Here is a 21,593-nt window from a genome sequence, read left to right as displayed (position 1 = left end):
TAATAATCAAAACGTAAAAAAAAAAAAAAAAAAAAAAAAAAAAAACCACATCTCATTATACAAGCTTTCTGTATACTGGCTTTACAATATTACCAAAAACTAACTGAAATCGTTTTTGCAAGGAATACATAAAAAATGTAATAAAATAAAATAAAAAAGTATTATACCAAGATTAAACCAGCTATTTACATACACTGTCCAATGTGTTTCCTGTTTCAGATTACATACACCAAGATTACTGCGCTTTCAAATACTTTGGGAAAGTCCAGACTGTAGAACGGCTTTGAAAGCCTCTGATTATAAAGCAGCACCTCAAACATACTGCTTCCATCAAAGTAAAAAAAAAAAAAAATCTGCCAACATATCAGAAAAAGCCCTACTCGCCTGGATCATCCTTGGTTAGTTTCCGGACTTATGAAGGTGCCACATTAATCTGTTCAAACAATTACACGCAACCATAAACACCCAGAAGACGTCCAGCCGTCACGTTGTTCAGGAAGGAGACGGCTTACAGTGTTTTGGTCTCACTGCAGACCAAAAGCAGAAGAGTGTGTGGCGATGGCGGCTCCAGCTGGCAAACGTGTCATTATACACAATGAGACATGTTTTCTACCAACATGGACTGGAAGGCCATCCAGCAAAGAGGAAGCCATTATTTCAGAAGCGACATATAAAACAAGACTAACATCCAAATTAGTGTCAGAGAAAAAATGTTTATGTATTTTTTTTTTGTTGTACAGTGTATGTAAATATCTGGTTTCAACTGTGCAAAAAATTAAATAAAAATCTAGATTTCATTCAACCTACAACTTTAAATACAGAAAAACTCTTACAAACTAACTTAATCACATGGAAAAATAATCCGGTTGACTCTACTGCTACTAAACTGGTCAAATAAATTAAGAGGAAATTTTTGCACATTGTTGTTTAACATACAGTTCTGACCACAAGCTTTCATTCAATCACTGTTAGTAAGACGGTGAGCCGTTCCTTCTGGTTGGTGCCAACTTACGGCAAGCCGGATGTGCCATCCTGATCCTACAGATTTAAACACAATGTTTTAATTTTATCAACGTGTTTCTTCTGACCAGAAGCAAAGTTTAATGTTTGGAGTGGCCCAGTCCAGATTTCAAACTGATAGCAAGTCTGTAAAGAGAACTAAAGGTTAGGGTGATGGCAAGGAGTTTCCTACAAAATATGAATACCAGTGGAAATGTTCAATTCAGGAATAAACATTTTTTATCAAATGAAAATAACTGAATCTACGTCACCCAGAGATATGATAAAAAAACAAAAAAAGCGTTCAAAAAAATCATTAAAACACACAAATAAACATGACTTTCATGCTGATGAGTATGAGTATTGCATAATGAACTGTATGTTCATTGTGCAAATCCAATCAAACTGCTAAGTGTCAGAGCTAATTCAATCGCTCAATGGAAATGCTGAATTATTTTTCTACAAATAAAACAAATATATTTTAAGGCGGGGATGGGGAGCCTCCTGGAGCCATTTTATTACTTTCAGCCATTAATATTTAACAGTTCCTGTGCAGAATCCTCAGCCATGGTTTTTCTTAGCTGTGCAGTGACTCTGGGTCGAATCGTTTCTACAGTCTCAAAGCTTTATGAAAGTGGCGGCTGAATATGAAATTAAAGCTCCTGTTACAGATTCAACAAAACTTTCAGAAAAAACAAAAAAAGAGAGAAAATGATTTACAACAAAAACAGCAGAGGAGGAAAACTGCACCCGAATATTTGGCTTAGACAGTACAAAACAAACCAAATAACTACGTTAAAGTCTCATCAGGACTTATTGTTAATACAATACTCAAACTGCCTCGGAATATTATATTACAAATATATAAGAGTATATTGTAGATCAACAAAACAAATCTGACGCTGAATATTCTTTTCTGTTGTACACCACACTCAAAAATGAGCATCAAAACGCCCTTTATTTTATGTTATTGTCTGTTACGCATGGCTTTATATATTCTATACTACACTGCGATATTTACACAGCAGTTAATTTAGTTATTCCCTCAGTCTACGTCTGAAAAGTCCAACTATTGAGGGACTCCATTTAATTCACCAAAATTAAGGGATTTGATCGGTTTAGACCCTTTTTATCCTGATGTTCTCCCAAAACTTGGGATAGAAATGGCTGACGCTTCCTACAGATAACAGCAAAGCAACACACAAAACACACACACACACACCCTCAGGTAGGTTTAGAGAAAGTCCTGGGTAATAAAAAGGCAGTGAAGCTAGAAGAAATGGATGTCAGTCTGACTGACGAATCAAATTTGAGAGTTTCTTTAAAAAAAAAAAAAAAGACTTGGAAAGGACCAAAGGGGGGCAGTTTCAGCATCCAGACAGGTCAGCTGCCTGCAAATAGAAAAGCAACTTCTACACACACATATAATATACTTTAGTTTAGATTATGTTTGGAAAAAAAAAAAAAAAAAAAAGATGTACAGGATAATATTAGTTAGGAACAGTGACAGAGAAACTGACATTTACGATAAATAGTTAAGGCTTGAACAAGACAAAAGCAATACTGTGAAAGAGTGTACTAAAGTTTCAAAATCAAAGAGCACTATGGCTTGTTTTCACTCCGGCCATCTGCTACCCTGACTCAACCCGACCTGACACCTACTGCAGGGACGCACAATGGCAGCCACAGAAAAGGCCACTAGAGGGAGCTGTGACATCCAGCTGGTTGTGTCTCCCTCCTGAAGCTGTGGGCTTTAAGGTCATTTGGTTCACTCTACAGCCTCTTCCTCTTGAAGTAGTCGGCGTACTGCCCCCCCAGGCCCTGGGAGTGCTGCCCGATGTACGCGCCCTCTGATGGCGGCGCCTCCTGCACCGCCAGCTGAGGGTAGTCCCTCTTAATGCCACGGGTCTGGTTCTGAGGAGACACAAAACGACAGGCGGGAAGGAAGTTATTCGGCAAAAGGTAATTTTAACCCACAGTGTTTGCTTGAATAAGCCTGCAGCAGTTAATTGATTGTATGATCAATTAAAATGACCTTAATCATTTCTATTCTGGTGATTAATGATTTTTGAAGGGAGATTTTGTTTACAAAGAAATTATAATTAATTTTATTTATGGTTTTGGATGTGTGTGTGTGTGGTTTTTATTTCCCTTTTATTTATTGTTTTTGGTTGCGTTTTAATTGAATATTTAAAATGTCTTGTAGTTCGTGTGTAGTGTTCTTTAAAAAAATTTAAGTTTATTGATCTTTGAGAGGAAAAACTTTTATCATTGTGCCATTATCCATGTATTACTTGAAATTGGTCTAAAAAAAAAAACAACATTATAATTTATTGAAATAATTACTGGGACAATTTATCATCCAGTGAAATTTGTTATTGTGACAATCCTACGTTTGAAGTGGAACAACTTCATATTCTAGATGTTTAAAGCACAACAGTTAAATGAACCAGCAAAGTATTCCTCATCCCATTACTGGAACACTGTTGTCAAATGCCTAAGCAGATGATGCATAAAAACAGATAAATTAGCGTTGCAATTAGTTTTTATTACTAAAACAGTAAATAAATAAATAAACCTCATAAGGCATTATGGGAAGAGCACATATTTGATATTGAAGCCACTGCAGAAAACAAGCTCTACGCATAGTGAATGTAAAGAAAGTCCAAAGGAACTCATCTAATGCAGGTAAGATACTAACTATTCTCAATGCTGTTAAAGAGAAATACTGAGAGAAAAAAGGAAGCAGCTCTTGTACAGATTCAGCAGGCCGCCGCTGCAGAGCGAATGGGGCCACAGAGGCAGTTTGCACAAACAAATGTAAATCTCACTAAAGGCGAGACTCGGCAAGGAAGTCTGGAACTGTTTGGTTTATGTCGCCAGTGTTCCTTTCCGTGAACCTCCTGTAGATTATACAGCCTTAAACTTCTTCAACAAAAACAAGAGAAAAGAGAAAGCCAAGCAAGCTCTACGGTATCATTATACTCATAATTATATATTTAATAGGAGGGTGGATGGAGGAATAGTTGTTAGCACCACTTTGAAGGACTGACTTGGTACAGAAAGCGTACCAACCTTCCTGTAACAACCCTGATGTGTAATTCAGGGCTCCGACATTTTTCTACAAATCTATTTTGACTTACATTTCCACAGTTCCCATTTCTTCACACGTTTAAATTATTAATAATTAAAGTTAAATATGGATTTATATCAGATATTTCCACAGAGTGCAAATTTAAATATCTTGAAAATACCAGAAACAGGAAGGAAGGAAGACAGGGAGAAGGATGGAGACAAGACAGAAGGACAGAAGGGAGGTAAGACATACCTCCCTAAATACAAGAAAAACATAATGGAGTAAGAGAGGAAAGATGGAAAAACAGAAGGCAAGAAGAAGAGAAGGAATGTGACAAGAACAGAACAATGGAAAGATGAACAATTTGGAAAATAGGAGGAAGAAAGAAATGAACCAAGGAAGGGCACAAGAAAAGAAGGGAAAAGGAAAGACATCAGAAAGGAAGGGATGAGACAAGTCAGGGGGAAACAAGGAAGGATGGTAGGAAAGGAAAGGGGTGACAAAGGGAAGACAGGAAAAAAAAAGAAGGATGTTAGTAGAGGATGTTTGAAATAATATTTTCAATCCTCTTATTTTGTTTTTTCACACTTGGCTAAGACTAGAATTCAAATACCAAACATATTCAGCTGTGTAGGCACCATGTTAATTGGTTCTAGGTTTTTTAAATGTTCAAAACAAAGAACAGGCTGTACTAATGTCTCAATGTTAATTCCCAAAGCACTAGATTTATATGAGTAGAACATTTATTTGGTTTTCAGTATTTATGTAGCTTTTATTGACTAAAACATATTACCATTTACGGACTCTGGTCAATACAACTGTTCCCTGTAATTTCAATTCAAAGCTTCGTAGGGAATTAACCTTTTATGGCTCTTTAGCTTCAGTTTTTGTATGACATCTGGTCTGTAATATGTTAGTGAAAAACCCCTAGGCAACATTTTGCTTTGAATATTTCAAGAAATAGAGAGGAAATGAAATCCAACGACTTAAAATGATCATAGACCTGAATGTATTCAGTTCATGTTTTCCACAGGAAGTGTGCTGATTGAGAACATGTCAACATTAATAAACCTGCCATTTAAGATTGAAATAGAATGAAATTCTGTTTGTTTTTATTGTAATGCAACCTTTCACTTTCAATAAGTCTTTATAAAGCTAACAGTCTCCTAAATTTACAATGGTGCTGATAATGAGAGATACAGACAGAAACTGTCAGACTGACAGAAAGTCATACAGTAAAAAACCTAACCTGCTGATTAACGCTGTGTATGGAATTCTAAGGGACTTACCTGCAAAACCAAATACTAAGATTTTTTTTTTAAGCTGATGAAAATATTATATTACCTTTTTTCTCCCCTCTGAGCTTCACTTAGAAAAGTATGAAAGTACAAACGGCCAACAGCTTGATGCTTTTATGTAATCTCTACTCACATAATAGTACGTGTTCCAGTCGGTGGCTGCAGTGTGTGCATGTGTGACGGAGCTAGGTGTAGCTGCGGGTGGGTGTGGAGCTCCGAGGAAGCCGGGCATTAAAGGCAGGGTGCTGTAGGCTGGGAGCACGGCGGCGGCAGGTAGGACTGCGGGAGGAGGTGCTGGACCATTACTGACTGCATGCAGAGGGACCCCCAAAGGCTTACACACTTCCACTTCCTGCAACACACACACACACACACACACACACACAGCGATGCAAAAAAAGATGAGTCAAAAAACTGCAAGGATAAAACTACCTTGCAGCCTTACCTTACTACCTTATAATTTGCATCTCATGATTCTGCCAGCTGTTAACTTTTCTGCCCTCTAGTGGCTGTTAAATGCCATGCTCAATATTTATCACATTTGTTTATGACACTCACACGAAACCTGTTTAAAATATTCCCGTGAACATACATTGAGTTCATTATCAAAGCTTCAGCTGCTGAACACCACATATGCATGCATGAATAAATCTGAACGTAAACCCTTCAGAAGACCTTTATGAATTTATACAGACTCATTCTGCACACTAAAATTTAATAAATGGTTCACATTACTCATGTTCTCACAGCATTACTGAAGACAACCATACACACACAAGGTAGATAAGTTTGTATCAGGTGCTGGGTGCAGAGCGATGCTTTTCTCCAATTTATTTACACCCTTAAAGATGACATCAGTGTCACCCAATCTGAACAATCATGCAAATAGTGTTTATGCCAGAGAAGGAATCTGAGGGATACGACACAGTTTACTTTGGAGAGAAGCAAAACCGCATGGAGAACTTTCTTTTTATGCAGATGTCCCATACTGGATGCAATCTGCAACCAGTTTTAATAATGAACTGAACTTGATCAATTGAAATGTATATGATTGATTTGAAATTACTTCCGTTAATTTTTGCAAAGATATTTGTTGCAAATTGGTGCTGCTGACATGGATACATTGGATGGAAACTTGCAGAAACTTGCCTTGCATCAAGCTTTCAATTACATTTATTTACCTACATTTACCTATAAGGATTTTCATTGCTCATTAATTTACTTGCTAAAACAAATTTGTTCTTTGCCACAGAGAATGCTGATAACAAAATGTTCAGCGTAAATGGAGAGAATATGAGGTGTTGGATGCAGCTTGGGCAGACTGTGTACCTTGCTGGCGAAGGCCTGGTTGGTTGTTGCAGGCTGGGAGTAGTACTGAGTGACAGCCTGCATGTAGGTAGTGTAATCCCCGTAGGTGGAGGCGGCGGGAACCTGGAACATAACCAGCTTACAGTCACAGAAATTACTATCACTTCACAAGTTGATCCTAATTTATAAACAAAAACTCTGAGAACAGGTTGGGAAGCCCTTAAAAAAATCTTTCACTATAAACAGCGTTTCACAAAGGAATTCATACCCTCTAAACATCCTTTTTTTTAAAAAAAAAAAATAATGCAACCATAAACTTCATTGTATATTTTTTTAATTACAAAATAAAACCCAACCTTCTAACATGGTTTAATGGAATGTTCCTCTTGTGAGCCACTTAATCTCAGTATAAATCCAGATGTTGTGTGAAGGCTTCATATGTTTGTTAGAGAACATTAGTGAACAAAAAGGGTCATGAAAACCAAGGAACACGTCAGGTAGGATTTTGGCAAAGTATAAATCCAATGGTGCCGAGTTTCACAACTCAGACGGGAGAATCTGTTGATCAGGGAACTATTAGTTGCTCTCTTCACCAATCTGACCTTTACGAAAGCGTGTCAAGAAGTGTATATGGAAGAAGGTGGTCTGGTCAATGAGACCAAAATTATGATAGGAGACTTGCACTGCACCTTAACCTGCACCCACCACCCCTACTATGAAACATGTTGGTGCCAGCATCATGCTGTGGGCATGCTTTTCTTCATTAGTGAGAGGAATGTTGGTCAGAGTTAGCAGCAATTCTGGAGAAAAATATATTAAAAGGCACCAAAAGACTTGGGAGTAGGGCAGAGGTTCATCTTCCACCTGGGCAAAACAACCAAAATACCATAAACTATCTGCAGCTGCTCAATATTATTTACCAAAGTTGCATAATCACATTATTTTGTCTTTACTGTAAATTAATAATAGTGGAAGGGAGGAAAGAAAACGCATGGCAGGAGGCTCCGTTATGTAAATGCCAAAACAGTCAAAACTGCCAAAATACAAACCTGTTCAAGGCTTACCAAGTGTCACCCAGTTCTTTTTAAAGACATGCTAAGTTATTCTCCATGAATATGTGGACAAACGGATGTTTTCTAACACTATTTTATTCCACTCTTAAAAGTCAGAGGCACAATATTCTCAGTCAGGCTGAATTGCTCTTTGAGATTACCGTCTTTCCCAGGGTTTCTGCAGGTTTCTCCACCTCAAATTTAAGGGATTTTAAGACCACTATGAATTAAATTTAAGACCTGCATCATGACAGAAATGTACAAAAGAAAGTTTCATACTGTATATTTTAGTAGTGCCAGGCTTTTCCACAAAATGCATGTAACATTGTGTGGGTTGGCAACAGAATTGAGCCAGTGGGAAAGATGGGCATTGTACAGCCAACCAACAGCAGATAAATTTACACTTACCAACAATAGATGCAAAAAACTAGCAAGTTAGCTAGCAAGAATCTATCAGCAGCTAGTTAGCGGTAGTCTCAACTATCTCAAGTTACAGAACAGAGTGAAGATGTCTGTGTGCGACTCAAATGTTTGCCTGAAAGAAAAGTGCCTCAAGAAAAATAAACTACATAGAAAGTTCTGCCATAACATTTAAGGCCTGTGAAGAACACATTTAAAGTCAACTTAAAATTTTCTAACAAATTTAAGACATTTTAAGGCCTTAGTTGTGGAAATAAGACTCTCTAAGGATGCATTTACATCCCGCTACCTGTGTGTGCTCCTTGCTGTAGTCTGCAGCTGTGCTGTCCTGTGGGGCGGTGGTGCTGTAGGTGTGTGCCTGCGCTGCCTGGTAGTGCTGGTACCACTGGTGCATGGCCTCCTAAAGTACAGATCAGCCAGAATAAGGAGAAAAATGTCAGAGAGACGTTTGCTCTGATTCGGTGAGGAGCAGTTTTCATCCATCCTGCTCCTCACCTCAAGCTCCCTTCATTGTCGCTCATTAAGCATCGTTCCTACAGACAGCTCTGTCACGTCCCCACCCCCTCCTTTGTCTCATCTTTCCAGACAAATTAAGCCGACTGTTTTATTGGTTATCTAATAATGACTCATTTGTTTGGATGAGTAGATTGTAATTAACATTTAGAAAAGGGGCTTTCTTCTCGCCGCTAAATATCAGATATGTCATTTGCTGCTGGAGGAGGCACGACGACAAGTGGAGAAGGAGAAATGGAGTGACAGGGGAGGAAGAGAAAAGAATGGACGGCAGGAACAGACAAACAGCCAGTAGGAGGGCTTCACGACTTATTTTGAGAGGAGGGCTGAGAAGCGAGGGGAGAAGGGGACAGATGGAGACACAGGCTGCCAAATCCACTCTCATTCTGCCCGTCTCTTCTCCCAGAAACCCACAGTTAAATCTCCCCATCACCTATGCAATACAGGTGCTAACTGTGACCCAGCAGAGCAACAGATATCCACATATTAGCATATTTGTTTTGCAGTACCTGGGTGTAGGCTTGGTTGTACTGGGTGAAGTCGGAGGAGGTGTCAGAGCTGTACGGGGCGGGGGTTGTAACTGCCGCGCTGTGGGAGAACGAGACAGCGCCCTGCGAGGCCACAGGAGCCACTGGGGCCCCGTAGACCCCGGTGCCCGGCTGTCCTCCCTGAGGCTTGTTAGCCACAGAGTCTGATGGGAAACAAACAGGAGATGCAGTGTGTGAATTCGGATGTACAGAGGCTGGTAAAGGTGGCGCGCTGCTCGACTTTTTCCACGTTTTATCACGTCACAACCACAATCCCCTTCTGGAAACAGACCAATACAAAGTCGAATATAAGATAATGTAAAAAAAAAAAAAAAAAAAAAAAAAAAAAATTATTTCCTAGAAATAAAAATCCAACATGTGCAGTGTGTGTATTTAACCTTCCTGAGTCAATATCAGAGCAGATGGAGTTTGTTGATAAACATCAAGTTCTCCCACATATTTACAATTATACTAGGTCTGGACTTTGACTAGGTCAGTGAGACACATGAATATTCTGTAATTTCAACCATTCCATTGTAGTTCTGGCTGTATGTTGAAGTCAGTGTTCTGGAGGAAAGCGGATCTCTGCTCCTCATCAACAGCTCTTGTCTCAAGAATCGCTTTGTATTGAACTCCATCCTATCAGCACTGACCATTTTAACCAAGCAGACAAAACCAGAATATCCATAAACCATAAGCTGCAGCATAGTACAAGTTAAAAAACAAGCTAGTGTGCAAAATAATAGTGTTTTTCTCAGGTGGGTGGGGTATGTGTAATCATATGATAATGTTATTATGTTAATATGTTAATCACTTTCCAGTTAAAGATTAACTCTTTATTGCCCCAAAGTGGTAGGGGAAGTTGATTGTCAGCAGGTTTTACTGGGTGCATTTAAGAGAGGAGCAGCATAGTTACCCATTTTGTCCATTTTAGGTAATATTTATTTTCATTTATTTTACTTTTAAATGTGAACAACATTGTTGACTAGCTTGTTTTAAGATCCACCTGCTGATTACCTAGTTAGCATTTGATTCAAGTTCAAGAAATGTATATATATCATTTATTGTATTTTTTGTGTTTGCCTTTTTTAACACTACTTGGTGTTTAATTTCTTATCAACCTTCAGTATGTTTTACCAAAAAAACCCAGTGGACTGCTGGTGGACTCCCCTAGCGCCCCTAGCACGTTTTCAGGGGGAAACCCTGAATGTGTTATGACATTTAACACCCATGGATAATTTTTCATTTCACACTAAAACATGTTGAGATTTTTCCCCCCATGTTGTACATTCTGCTGCTGAAAGTGACTGCTGCTGTCCACAAGTTTGTTTTCCTCTAACAATGTCCAGGTGGGTGGAACTTGTCAAAGTAACTTCCATATGAGTGGCAGGACCCAGAGTTACTCAGCAGAACATTTCATGGCCTCCACCTGTCAGAGGATTTGATGTTGCAGCTAACTGGAGAATAGAAGCTGAACACACACAGATGATCCAGGCTCAGACTGTTTTTTTTTTTCCTTTCCCAGAGCCTCCAACCAGAGCAGGGCTACATGGAAAAGGCATGTTGAGCCATAAATGTTTACACGGTACTGAATGTACATCCACCGCAGGGAAATGAATGATGCTGCAAGAGAGATTCAAAATGTGACTCTGTGCTGACTCTCTGCTGGCTTCCACATATAAATAAGCAACCTAGAAGATACATAACCTCACAAATCAAACACATATTGTTTGCAAATAAAATTTAACATATTCCATCCAAGTGTAGTTTTGGTATTAAAGGCGGACCATCCACTATAGTCTTACTATGACACCGTTTGTCCAACAGCTTACACAATAAAAGACAGAACCTAATCAAGCTATTCTTCCTGTGTGCACGTTTCTGCACTCACTTTGCAGAACGACTCCCGGCATCACGCTGGCCAAGTTCAGGTAAGGATTGGAGGGCAGTCTGACTTCTTTAGGAGGATCGCCCAATAAAGAATTCTGACCACAGTTTACCTGATGAGAGAAAGACACTTTAACCACACAGTGATAACAATAATAATGTTTTATTTTGCATTGATTTGTTGCATTGACATTTGTGTACCATACCATGTTTGAAAATTCAAGAGGTATGAAAACCTTTGCAAGGCACTGTATTCATAACACAATAACTAGGCTTTATAGCTGAACTTTCTGTTAATTACACTTTCTTCCCAATTAAAACATTTTAAGACAATCCCAAGATGGGAATTAGTTCCCAGAAGAACCTCAACACTGATTATGCCTGCACACCGGCTTGGAAGGAATCAGGTTAACGTATTCTAGCGGTGCTGTGGTTAAACGAGGCGCAATCAAAGAGCAAACAAGTCGGCGCAGGTGAAGACTGCAAGGGATGTCAGAGAAGGAAAGACATCCAGGAAGGCAGAGAGGCAAACTGAAGGTCTTAAAATGTCAGAAGATTACCAGGTTCAAGTAGTGAGAAATATAGACATTTCAACATTTGCTGACATCACTGTTGCAAGTGATGTCAGCAAAATGTGTTACAATTTTAAATTTCATGTGAAAGAAAATGGCTATTAAAAAAAACAGAGGGTGACAAAAAGCATATAGGCTTATAAAATCAACAGTACCAGCCTTAATTATTGGCAATCAAGAGGCAACGGAACAGCCTATATATAGTTTATGACCAATATAGTTGCAAAAGTTGTGTCCAGCCAATAGTTACACTCGTTTTTAGGGAAATTGCCAAACCCTGAATGACAGTAAATTATTTGTTACCAGCAGTTACAGTTGGTTCTTATTAGAGCTGAAACGATTAATTGGAATAACTGTGATGAATTGATTGTCAACTAATATAGTAATCATTAGCTGGCAAATACAGACTCAAAAAAGGCCCCTTTGCTGAAAGAACACAGTCAGAGCAATAACAACCTTTGTAAAAATGTCCTGAACTCAAGTGGCATAAATTCATCATTTGCAATAATTTATAGCAAATGATCATTCGTAAAAAAAAAAAAAGTCATTATCTAGGAATGCTGTTATTGCATTTTAGGCCAAATACATCATTTTCTTTTTTGTCTATTTGCATCTTTTAATGTAATTCTAACACTGTATTAGAAAAAGTTTTAGTGGTTAAATGAAAATCTTCAGAATCAATTAATGAATAATAATCGATAGATTAAGATAAAAACTGGTTCCAGGCCTCATTCATATTAAATAAGGAAGAAGCATGGTGTAATCTGGTAAAACAAAGATCTTCAAAGACTAGAAGAGTGTGATCTTGGCTGATCTGGCATGCAGAAGGAAGAAGCTATGGAACAGGGTGGCGTTATTACACCTTGCAATGCTCACCATGTTAGTCAGGCTGTTACCATCTGAGCTGTTGTGCTGGCCTGATGATGTATACCCTCCTCCAGGGGGCTTAGGTGGAGGCGGCCCAAGGCCTGAGTTACTTATGCCCAAAGAGAACGTCTGGCCCTGTGGCTGGGCGCTCCCCATCGTCCCGGGAGGAGCCGGCTGCCTGTCGCATGATGTGGGACAGGAAGAGGAGGAAGCAGAAGGGGTTGTTGACACAGAATGGGAGATGTTTTGGTCTCCCCCGCCTGCTCCTGCTCCTCGACCCTGAAGGTATGGCATCACACCTGCTGCTGACACCACTACTGTCGGGTTGTGGGTAGAATTTGGCACAGACTCCTGGAGCAACTCTACGATGATAAAGATGGGAAAACATATGAGATTTAAAAAAAAGGCAAAGGAAATGAATGAGAGGGAAAGGGAAGATAAGAGGGGAGAAAGATAGAGAGAAGAAATAAAGTAGAGGAAATTAAGCAAAATAAGGTGGGAGAAGGATGCCAGACTCTATAAGAGATGGCTTTTACTGATGACCATCAGTATCTGTCTCCTCTGGAAGAAAAAAAACATGGTCTTGGTGAAACCTGAGATTCCAGCCTGACTGTCTCGGTAGAGCTGACTGTAATATTTTACAATGGGCTTCCTGCTCATCCTTCATCACTTATCATGCTCATCTACAGCTCAGCACTTAGCTGCACACTCCCAATATCTCTTTTACTCACTCCAGGGTTTAATAACAAAAAGATGTGCGTACACATATAAACAAAAGACACACACACATACAACACTAAAGGTGAACACACGCGGTCATAAATATTACAGATCTAATAACGCTGTGACAAATAACCTCTGCAGCACAATGACAGAACTAGCTCTAACGAGCCTTAAGGCTAACATTCCAAGCTAGCACTGATTATGGCTTTACTTCACAAACAAAATACACACAGAAGGACAGACCCACAAATACATTAGTACACGCAAATGTCTGCTTTTTCTCTGTGCAGTATATGTGAGATATCATTTCCATTTAAAGCAACAACAGCTCATCTCTGCTGGGGATTTAAATTGAAAATGCACCGCTGCTTCCTGGGGATGTTTTGTACAGTAATGTACAGCTGTGAGATATTTGGCTCTGACAACCCGAACACTTACAGTTTGTGTCAACGAGTTCACATATCTGCAATGATCTTCCAGTATGAAGATATCCCTACCGTTGGGTACTAGAGGTCTAAGAATAGTTTGCTGAGCATGAACACAATGTGGATTAGATCTCAAGTTAATTTAAAATCCTCTTCTTTAAGCTTCTTCTTGATGACCTAACCCTGACTTGACACTTTAGAATAGAGAACATTACTGACTAAAGGCAACTTTGAATTCCTCCAGAACAATTTTTCTCTCAGAGGTTTGATTTACCCTGATTGTTTTTTTCCATTTTGTGGGTGTGTGCCACAAAATGTAAGCTAGCTAGCTATGTAGACAAGCTAGCTAGCTGGATCTAGCTAACTTGAACCATCTAGCCATACCCAGTTAGCAATCTCTGTGTTTTATATACCTTAAAGCAGTGGTTCCCAAACTTTTTTTTCTGCGCCCCCCCAGTGGTTTCCAAACATTTTCTGGGTCCCCCCTATGGATTACAAATGGCTGTCTGGTTGAAACGTCGCGTGTGAGGGGGGGGCATCTACTTCTTTGGGGGCAAAATGAATGTACGTAGCTGAAAATAGACACCAACATCGGTAGCCTACTTGTTAAGCTTAAGGTTCTGTATTGATATTAGCTAGTCATCTTTTAGCTAACATTACCTGCATCCAACAACTTTACTCGACTCAGTCGGTTAGTTTGGAGGGAAAAACTGGGAAAAGTTCTTTGCGTTTTGCTGGTTTGCTGCCGTGATTCTAACACAAACCTACGTAGCTCCGCACAGCAGCAGCAGCAGGTCTCCTTCACAGGTGGAAACCCAGCGCGAGCGTCGTAGCGCTCATGTTGCGTTTAAAGGCGGCTCCGAAAAACATGTTACAACATGTTAACAACGGATTAAACAGTTTTAACTGTTGAGAAAAGTGACAGAGGATACAAATATGGGAAGTGTGGAAGCCTCTACTGTATCAAATTGACATAGGAATATCAGAGTTGGCCATTCTAAGGTAAAAACCCAGCGCATACAGTGTTCATGTCTTGTTTTTTTTTTCATCCAGACGGCTTCCCGCGCCCCCCCTGCAATGACACAGCGCCCCCCCTAGGGGGCGCGCCCCACAGTTTGGGAACCTCTGCCTTAAAGGAACATGTTTATAAACTAAGTTTGCACATGTTTTTGTGGAAGTGAAGGTTTGATAACATATAAACACCCAGAAGTACAAATTAACACTTTATTATTCCATCTGCTATTTCAAGTCCATGACAAATTGAGTTTGTTGTCTCAACAGCATGGTGACACGGTGAACTTCGGTATTCGTCAGGGTTAGGGAAAACTGCTGTTCATAAATACTTGGGACTCCCTTATATACGTTTCTAACTGCCTAATAATAATTTAAACACCAAATTGCTGTATTGATTGAACACTAGCTAATACCAAGTCATAATTATCATTATGACGACTTGGTATTTAAACTTTTCAAGCTGCATTTTCTTTTGAATATTTTAGATCGGGATTACAAAAAAAAAAAAAAAAAAAAAAAAGAAAAAAAAAATCACATGCAGTGGTGAATTTTGCCCAAATACTTTGGAGTTGAGGTTCCACAGAAATTGAACGTTTGGTCAATTTGCGAACATTGAATAGATGTGAATAGGTGGGGGTCCACTGTAGATAAAAAGTTTAGTGTTCAGTGAGATGACAGTTATAAAATGTTTTTAACAAACACCATGGTACATTTGTAGTAGGATAAATTAACGTTTTCCCCTTAAATGCTTTAACAGAAAGCTAGTTAGCAAAATAAGCTGGTATTTGATCAAATTCCTGTTGAGACAAACTGTAGACCTTGGTTTTCTATCTTTTGTTCCGAGTTATAATACTACCCAACTGTTTCAGTGGTGTCTTATGAGTAAATTTTGCTCACCTGTAGGGGAATCTCCCAGGAGGCCTTTCCCCAGCGGCAAGAGACCTGGAGGTCGCAGAGACAAAGCTTTCTGCATCAGTAGCCTGGAAGGGTCTCCAAGCAGACTGGTGACCTGATGAAGACAGAGGAAAGACGAGTGTTAGAGACGACAAGAAGTAGCAAAAGATGAATGAAAAGAGATGAAACAGCAGAAAAGACACACTCAGTCCAACTTTATTAACATAAAACAATTTACAACAAAATATAATTCTAGGGCATTTTGCACAATAAAATGAAAACTAATGTAGAGTACAACAGACATAGTTTGTATTTTTATTAAACACTTTTCCTTCTTGAGTCAGCCATAGATGTGGAAATCATTCAGAAATGCCACTGGGCGAAAAATAGAAAAGCTACATTTAAAATACATAGCGGATTACTGTTTTCAATGCTGTGGGGAGCCTGAGGGAGAAAATAACATTAGTAAAACATCTGGTCTGCAAGTTTCAGCATCTAAGCATCACCGACTGTGACTTTTAGCTTTGTTCTTCTCGGCAATTAAAGAAAACATGAGAGACATTTGAAAAGAAAATATGTAAATGGAAATGTCAAGGGAAACTTTATCACCTCCAGGTCTTACTTTAAACAAAACAAAAGACAATTAGGCAGAGTGATTTTTAGGTGATTCAGTTTCATTATGGGTTTAGTGCAGTAGCTGGAAATGTAAGTGAACATGTGCCAAAGAACACAATCTACCTTCCCCAATAATTCATGCAAAATGTCACACACACACGCACACACACACACACACACACACACACACACACACACACACACACGCACACACACACACACACACACACACACACACACACACACAAAACTCCGCTGTCTCACTCTGCTGATGCGCTTGTCTTTGATGTGAAGAAGCTGCTGCTGAGCGAGCTGCATGTGGAGGAGATTCTGGAGGACAAGTCCGTTACCAACCATAGCATTCTGTAGGGTTACAGCAAAATAATAAAAACTTCACTTTCACATGGGAACCAATATAGTAGCTGTGAAAATCCCACAAAGATGATGTGTGACCTGGTGAGCCTTTCCTAGTGTTAGGAGGGCAGCAGTGAGAGGAGGTCTGAGGAACGGGAGGCCTGCATTACGCCCGTACTTTCCTAAAAAACAAAATGATGCACAGAAACATCAATCAGTGCCTCACCTTGCATTTTTCTTCCTATTTTTTAAAAGCCACTAATGGACAAAATCAATCATCCCAAAATTGAACACACATAAAGTTATAAGTCATTTACTGTAAGCAGTCAGTCACTTAAGGCACATTTCACACACACACACAGCTGTCTGTTGCATAACCAACACAAGACATGTAATATCAGAGAAATTATGGACCATATAACAAATGTGTTTAAAATGTACAATTTTGTTTAGATTTAAAGAGGCTGAAAATGTTACAGCAATTACCTGTGGGCTTTCTTTGTCTTGCATAAGGCAACCAGCTAGGCAAAAACCATTACTGTTGAGACTGATGCTGAGGTCCAATTTAACAGAAAAAAATGCTTTTTTAAAAAATAAAAAGCATCTATGTGCTACATAGGATATGTGAACCCCAACATCATTAAGCAATCACTTCCATCAATATCTTTATATGCATTCATAACACTCAGTGATACTTTAAGCTCTTATTTCATAATATAAATGAAAATCCAAAATTTGGATTCTCAGACAAATTACAAATTATTGTTAGAAATCTTTGCTAAAGAAGCTGGTAGCTTAAATAGTACTGTAAGCATTTATATAAATGGAAAGTTGAGTGGAAGGAAAACGTTCAGTAGAAAAAGTTGCATAAGAAACCAGGACAACCACAGCCGTGGGACCATTGTGAAGCAAAGCTACTCAAGAGTCTGGAAGAACTTCAAAAAATGCCCAACAGCTACCACACACAGACAGATCCAGGACACGAGCTAAAACTGCTGCATTCCTCAGGTAAAGTCACTCCTGAGACAGAGACATTAGAAGGAAGAAAAGGGGACTGGCCTGCTGCTCAGTCGTCCAAATGCAACCCTGACATAAACTAGTCAATGGGAACTTTTAGATGTCCATCTTGATCTACTAAATGAGATATCCATAAGCATGCTGCATTTAAATGTGAAGGGCATCTTAAACGCATGGAACTGGGAATCTTTTAGAGCTGGAAGGAGCAAACTTAAAGAAGTCAACAGCTAAACTGAATCCAAGTTGTGTTCTTGTCTTCCAATATGTCAAGAACCGAAAACTAAGTTACTGCTGGTGATGAAGTACCCCCACTAGGGCAAAGTGAACATTATTGACTGCCTTGCACAAATCCCCAACTGGGACTCAATCTGTGGAGTGAACTAAAGATGAAGGACCAATAGCTTGCATGTACTTTGTGAAAACTGGGTCAATTGGGCAAGTACTGAATATTAGTAACAACCTGAGCTCAAGTTCCTGTTCAGATTAGAAGAAACAATACAGTGGTGTATCAGTACAGGGACACTATGAGAGAATCATTTTAATACTAATTCATTAAGTTGTTTTTGCCGGTAGGTGGTCCACAAGGAAGAAGCAAAAACAACATCAAAACTGAGTCCTAGTAACCAAAATGACACAATCTGTTGTTTTTAGGTTAGCTTTAATAGCAGAGGAAGCCTCATTTTATGAGATTATGACTGATTTTATGCACCACACTCATAAGTCAGCACCATCCAACCTCTGCCTTTCCTTCAGCTTTAATGTGCAGTGAGTTACCCACAAATTTCACCGCCCCCTCAGAATAAATCTAAGCGTCAATGCTAATGGTAGGCTCCACCAGAATAGGTGCAGAAAGTTTAACATTTAATCAAGGTCCTAATTTTAGAATTTAATTGTGCATGCTCCTGTTTAAGAGAGCGCCACCACCTCTCCCATCTTCCCTCCTTCCTGTTCTCATTTGTTCCACTAATGTCACACAATTTCATTTTAATACCTGATTAGCCATTCATCAAATAATGAAGACTAGATGATTACAGAAGCCTATATAGGAGAGCCTAACAGACAGACGCACTCAGAGACGGCAGGTCTTTGATTACCAGCCGAGTCCCTTTGGAGTGAGAAGATTACTGAAATAGTTTAAGGCTTTGATAGGCCTTTAAAACTGCTACACTATACAAAGTCTTGAATGTGCATGCATGCTGTTGATGTGCAAGTTTTTGGGTCAGTGCTTTTTAGTTATACATATTCTACATGTTTCAACAAACATCAACGCAAACAGAAAGAAATTTGGTGTTATATTTTCTGAAGGGATCTTCTCATACCAGAGTGTAAACATTGTTCAGTGTAGATGTTATGATCTGTTATAATTCAAAACTACACTGGCTGAAATGCATGCTTTTGCCCACAATATTTCACAATAATTTCACCACTGCCATTGTGTTGCCCATTGCTTTCTCGTCTTTTGAACTTTATCTGATGCAAGTATAAAAGATTTCCTGAAATCATAAAATTTGAATAACATCACCTGTTAAGCCTAAATCCATTACGTTCGTCCTACTTGGAGTTAGGAGCTTCATAAATGTGCACGCGGTGTATTTGTTGCGGTCGATATTCGGTTTGTGGATTTATAAATGTCATACCTGTCAGTGTTACATTACCGTCTGAGACCTAGACACCATATGCACTCAGCATTCAGACTGTTTTTATGAGCAGAGAGAATACTTCGAGGTTGAGGCTCTTAGCAGAGGAATAAACCACTGTGTTCACATTTTAGTCACCCTGCCAAAAAAATAAACTGATACAAGTCCAACACATCTGACAAACCAGTAGAAAGCTAAACAGACGAACCAGACCAGGAAAGCAAACATTCAGCTAAGTATTTACATCCTTTTCATTAGCTAGCTAGCTAGTAGAGAAAGAGGACAAAATGTCTTCGGAAAGCCTCACTTGTACATTTATAAAGTCCAAAGTAGAGTTGCATTAAACAATTTGTTCACTATGGTGGTTAAAGAACCTTGCTGTGTTTTTACGGCCTTCGGTCAACATCTGCAGCAACATTGAGATGAAGCCCTTAAGCATCAACTAAAAAAAATTACATTTCTGATAGCAATGTAACAGAACAGGACTTAAAATGTAATTTTATTTTCAATAACCAAAACCAACTTTTTTTTTTTTTTTTTACATTACCAGTTTTGTATTTAAAAATCTCTCATTATTGTTGATTGATGCTTCGTTGCCCATGTTACAGTGAATTGACTTTTGAGAGAAGGGTTAGACTATCAGATATTTTTCATCCAACTATTTTCATTTAAACTTTTGTTTATATCAACATGTGATATGTTCATTTTAAACTGTGAATGAAATAAATAATAATAATAATAATAATAATAATAATAATAATAATAATAATTAAAATAATACTACACATACATTACTACTGGCAGGTTCCCATCTAGTATTGTCATATTGCCCACCCTAAGTCAGAATAAAATGTTTAGATCTCTGTTTTTACATGGCAAATAGCAACATCCAACAAAATGTAGACCTAGCGTTGTTGAAAAGCTTTGTAGAATATTGATCTGATCATGCCAGTGATCAGACCTCAACAGCATAAATATTGTGATAATTATCAGTGTTCTTTGTAGAAATGCTGGTAGTTTTGAACTGGAGACATACCTCCTCTCTTCCCGCCCTGGTACGGCCTCATAAGGATCTGCAGGGCAGCTGGGTTGGTCATACTGGTCAACAGCTGAGCCAGGTTTGGTTCTGGTAGTAAGCCTTTTCTGTTACTCAGAATCTGAAGAGAAGACAAGAAAAACAATGTCCACACAAGTTATCAGAAAAGTTTGCGTGCATGTGTGTGTGTGTATGTGTTACGGCAGGATGTGTTTTGATCTTGTCATTAGAAGGCCCTGGAAGCAGTGGTAACCATTACAAAGGTTTACATCATAAAAATGCATCTGCAATGTCAGCAGAGAGAGGAGTTGGTCTCAGGGAGAAAAGAGAAAAACAGAAATGGAGGGACAGAGCTGAGAAACTGAAGCCATTGGATTGGAAGGGTTTAAAAAAAAAAAACAAGAGAGAAAAATACTGGAGAAGTGCTCAGATTCACACATTTTTAGCCAATTATACTCATTGGCATCAAGTTGGAAAAACTAAAACTGCTTCGTGGCTGAAGTGTGAAGAAAAATCTCAATGAGAATATGCACAGAGTAAGGAATTTTATGTGCATCTTATTTGCAAAGAATTTTCAAATCACATAAAAAAATAAAAATAAAAAAAATCTGAGATACAATTAAATTGCTGCAGGTGCAAACAACAACCAAATGACTCAAAACCAGCAGAAACATCTCAGAAAATACAGCATGCAGGACATCAAAATGAAATGCAGCTTTTCTGGAAAGCACTTATGTCAACCATGATATCATTGTACATTAGGTTTCAGATTCTTTGACCTGGCAAAACATTTGAACACTAAAAACCATCATGAGTAGAGCGAAGGATAATGTGCACTATACACAAAAGTATAGTGCACATCAAAAGTTCTGGCACAGACCATTGTGTATTGTAATGTTTGCAGTTTCAGTTTGTTGATGATTCTTTATAGATTTTTGTGCAAAGTGATTAGATGCATATTATTTTATTGCAAAGAACAAGGAACCTTGAAATAAGGGATTCTTACATATATGTATATTTTAATTCAATCAGCAAAACAATAAAACATAAAAAATTCTACTCAATTAAACATGATGTGAGCTGAAAATTGACCAGCTCTTTTCAGACTTCTGCGGTTCAGTCAGAAACACCCAAACAACAATCTAAATGGCCATTACTCCCAGCGAATTAAATTCAGCAAACTCAAATGGAATCGGACTGAATGAGTCAAGTGGAATGAGGAAATGCTGGTTGTGATAGAGCCTCAGCAGCACTGACAGCACGGCAGCAGAACTCGCCGGCTGGCCCAGAGACACGGATATTTAAAACAACATTAGCAGGATGATGATATTTCCTCCCTGTCTGCCCCACAGCTACAAC

At 38.8% G+C, this 21,593-nt stretch overlaps 1 protein-coding gene and 1 long non-coding RNA gene across 2 annotated transcripts in view; one reads left to right on the top strand and one right to left on the bottom strand.

The window, feature by feature from the left end:
* Nucleotides 1-353: 353 nt before the first annotated feature.
* On the top strand, nt 354-1,635 carry LOC106951069 (uncharacterized). Its single transcript, XR_001425742.1, has 2 exons — nt 354-996; nt 1,045-1,635. It is a non-coding gene; the product is annotated as an uncharacterized LOC106951069 (long non-coding RNA).
* A 695-nt stretch (nt 1,636-2,330) lies between these two features.
* Nucleotides 2,331-21,593, bottom strand: part of raver2 (ribonucleoprotein, PTB-binding 2) — an 84,534-nt gene continuing 65,271 nt past the window's right edge. The window contains exons 6-16 of the mRNA XM_015038338.1: nt 20,235-20,355; nt 16,644-16,726; nt 16,455-16,553; nt 15,579-15,690; nt 12,529-12,881; nt 11,085-11,193; nt 9,176-9,357; nt 8,443-8,553; nt 6,703-6,804; nt 5,507-5,725; nt 2,331-2,913 (exon numbers count right to left, since the gene is read on the bottom strand). Of these exons, the coding sequence (XP_014893824.1) occupies nt 2,773-2,913; nt 5,507-5,725; nt 6,703-6,804; nt 8,443-8,553; nt 9,176-9,357; nt 11,085-11,193; nt 12,529-12,881; nt 15,579-15,690; nt 16,455-16,553; nt 16,644-16,726; nt 20,235-20,355 (1,632 nt within the window). The 3' untranslated portion in view covers nt 2,331-2,772. The remainder of the gene's footprint in view (nt 2,914-5,506; nt 5,726-6,702; nt 6,805-8,442; nt 8,554-9,175; nt 9,358-11,084; nt 11,194-12,528; nt 12,882-15,578; nt 15,691-16,454; nt 16,554-16,643; nt 16,727-20,234; nt 20,356-21,593) is intronic.

This window comes from Poecilia latipinna, unplaced genomic scaffold (assembly GCF_001443285.1).
Source record: "Poecilia latipinna isolate Pla-1442-1.1 unplaced genomic scaffold, P_latipinna-1.0 Scaffold438, whole genome shotgun sequence".
Classification (NCBI taxonomy): domain Eukaryota; kingdom Metazoa; phylum Chordata; class Actinopteri; order Cyprinodontiformes; family Poeciliidae; genus Poecilia; species Poecilia latipinna.
This window is presented reverse-complemented; position numbering and strand designations above follow the sequence as displayed.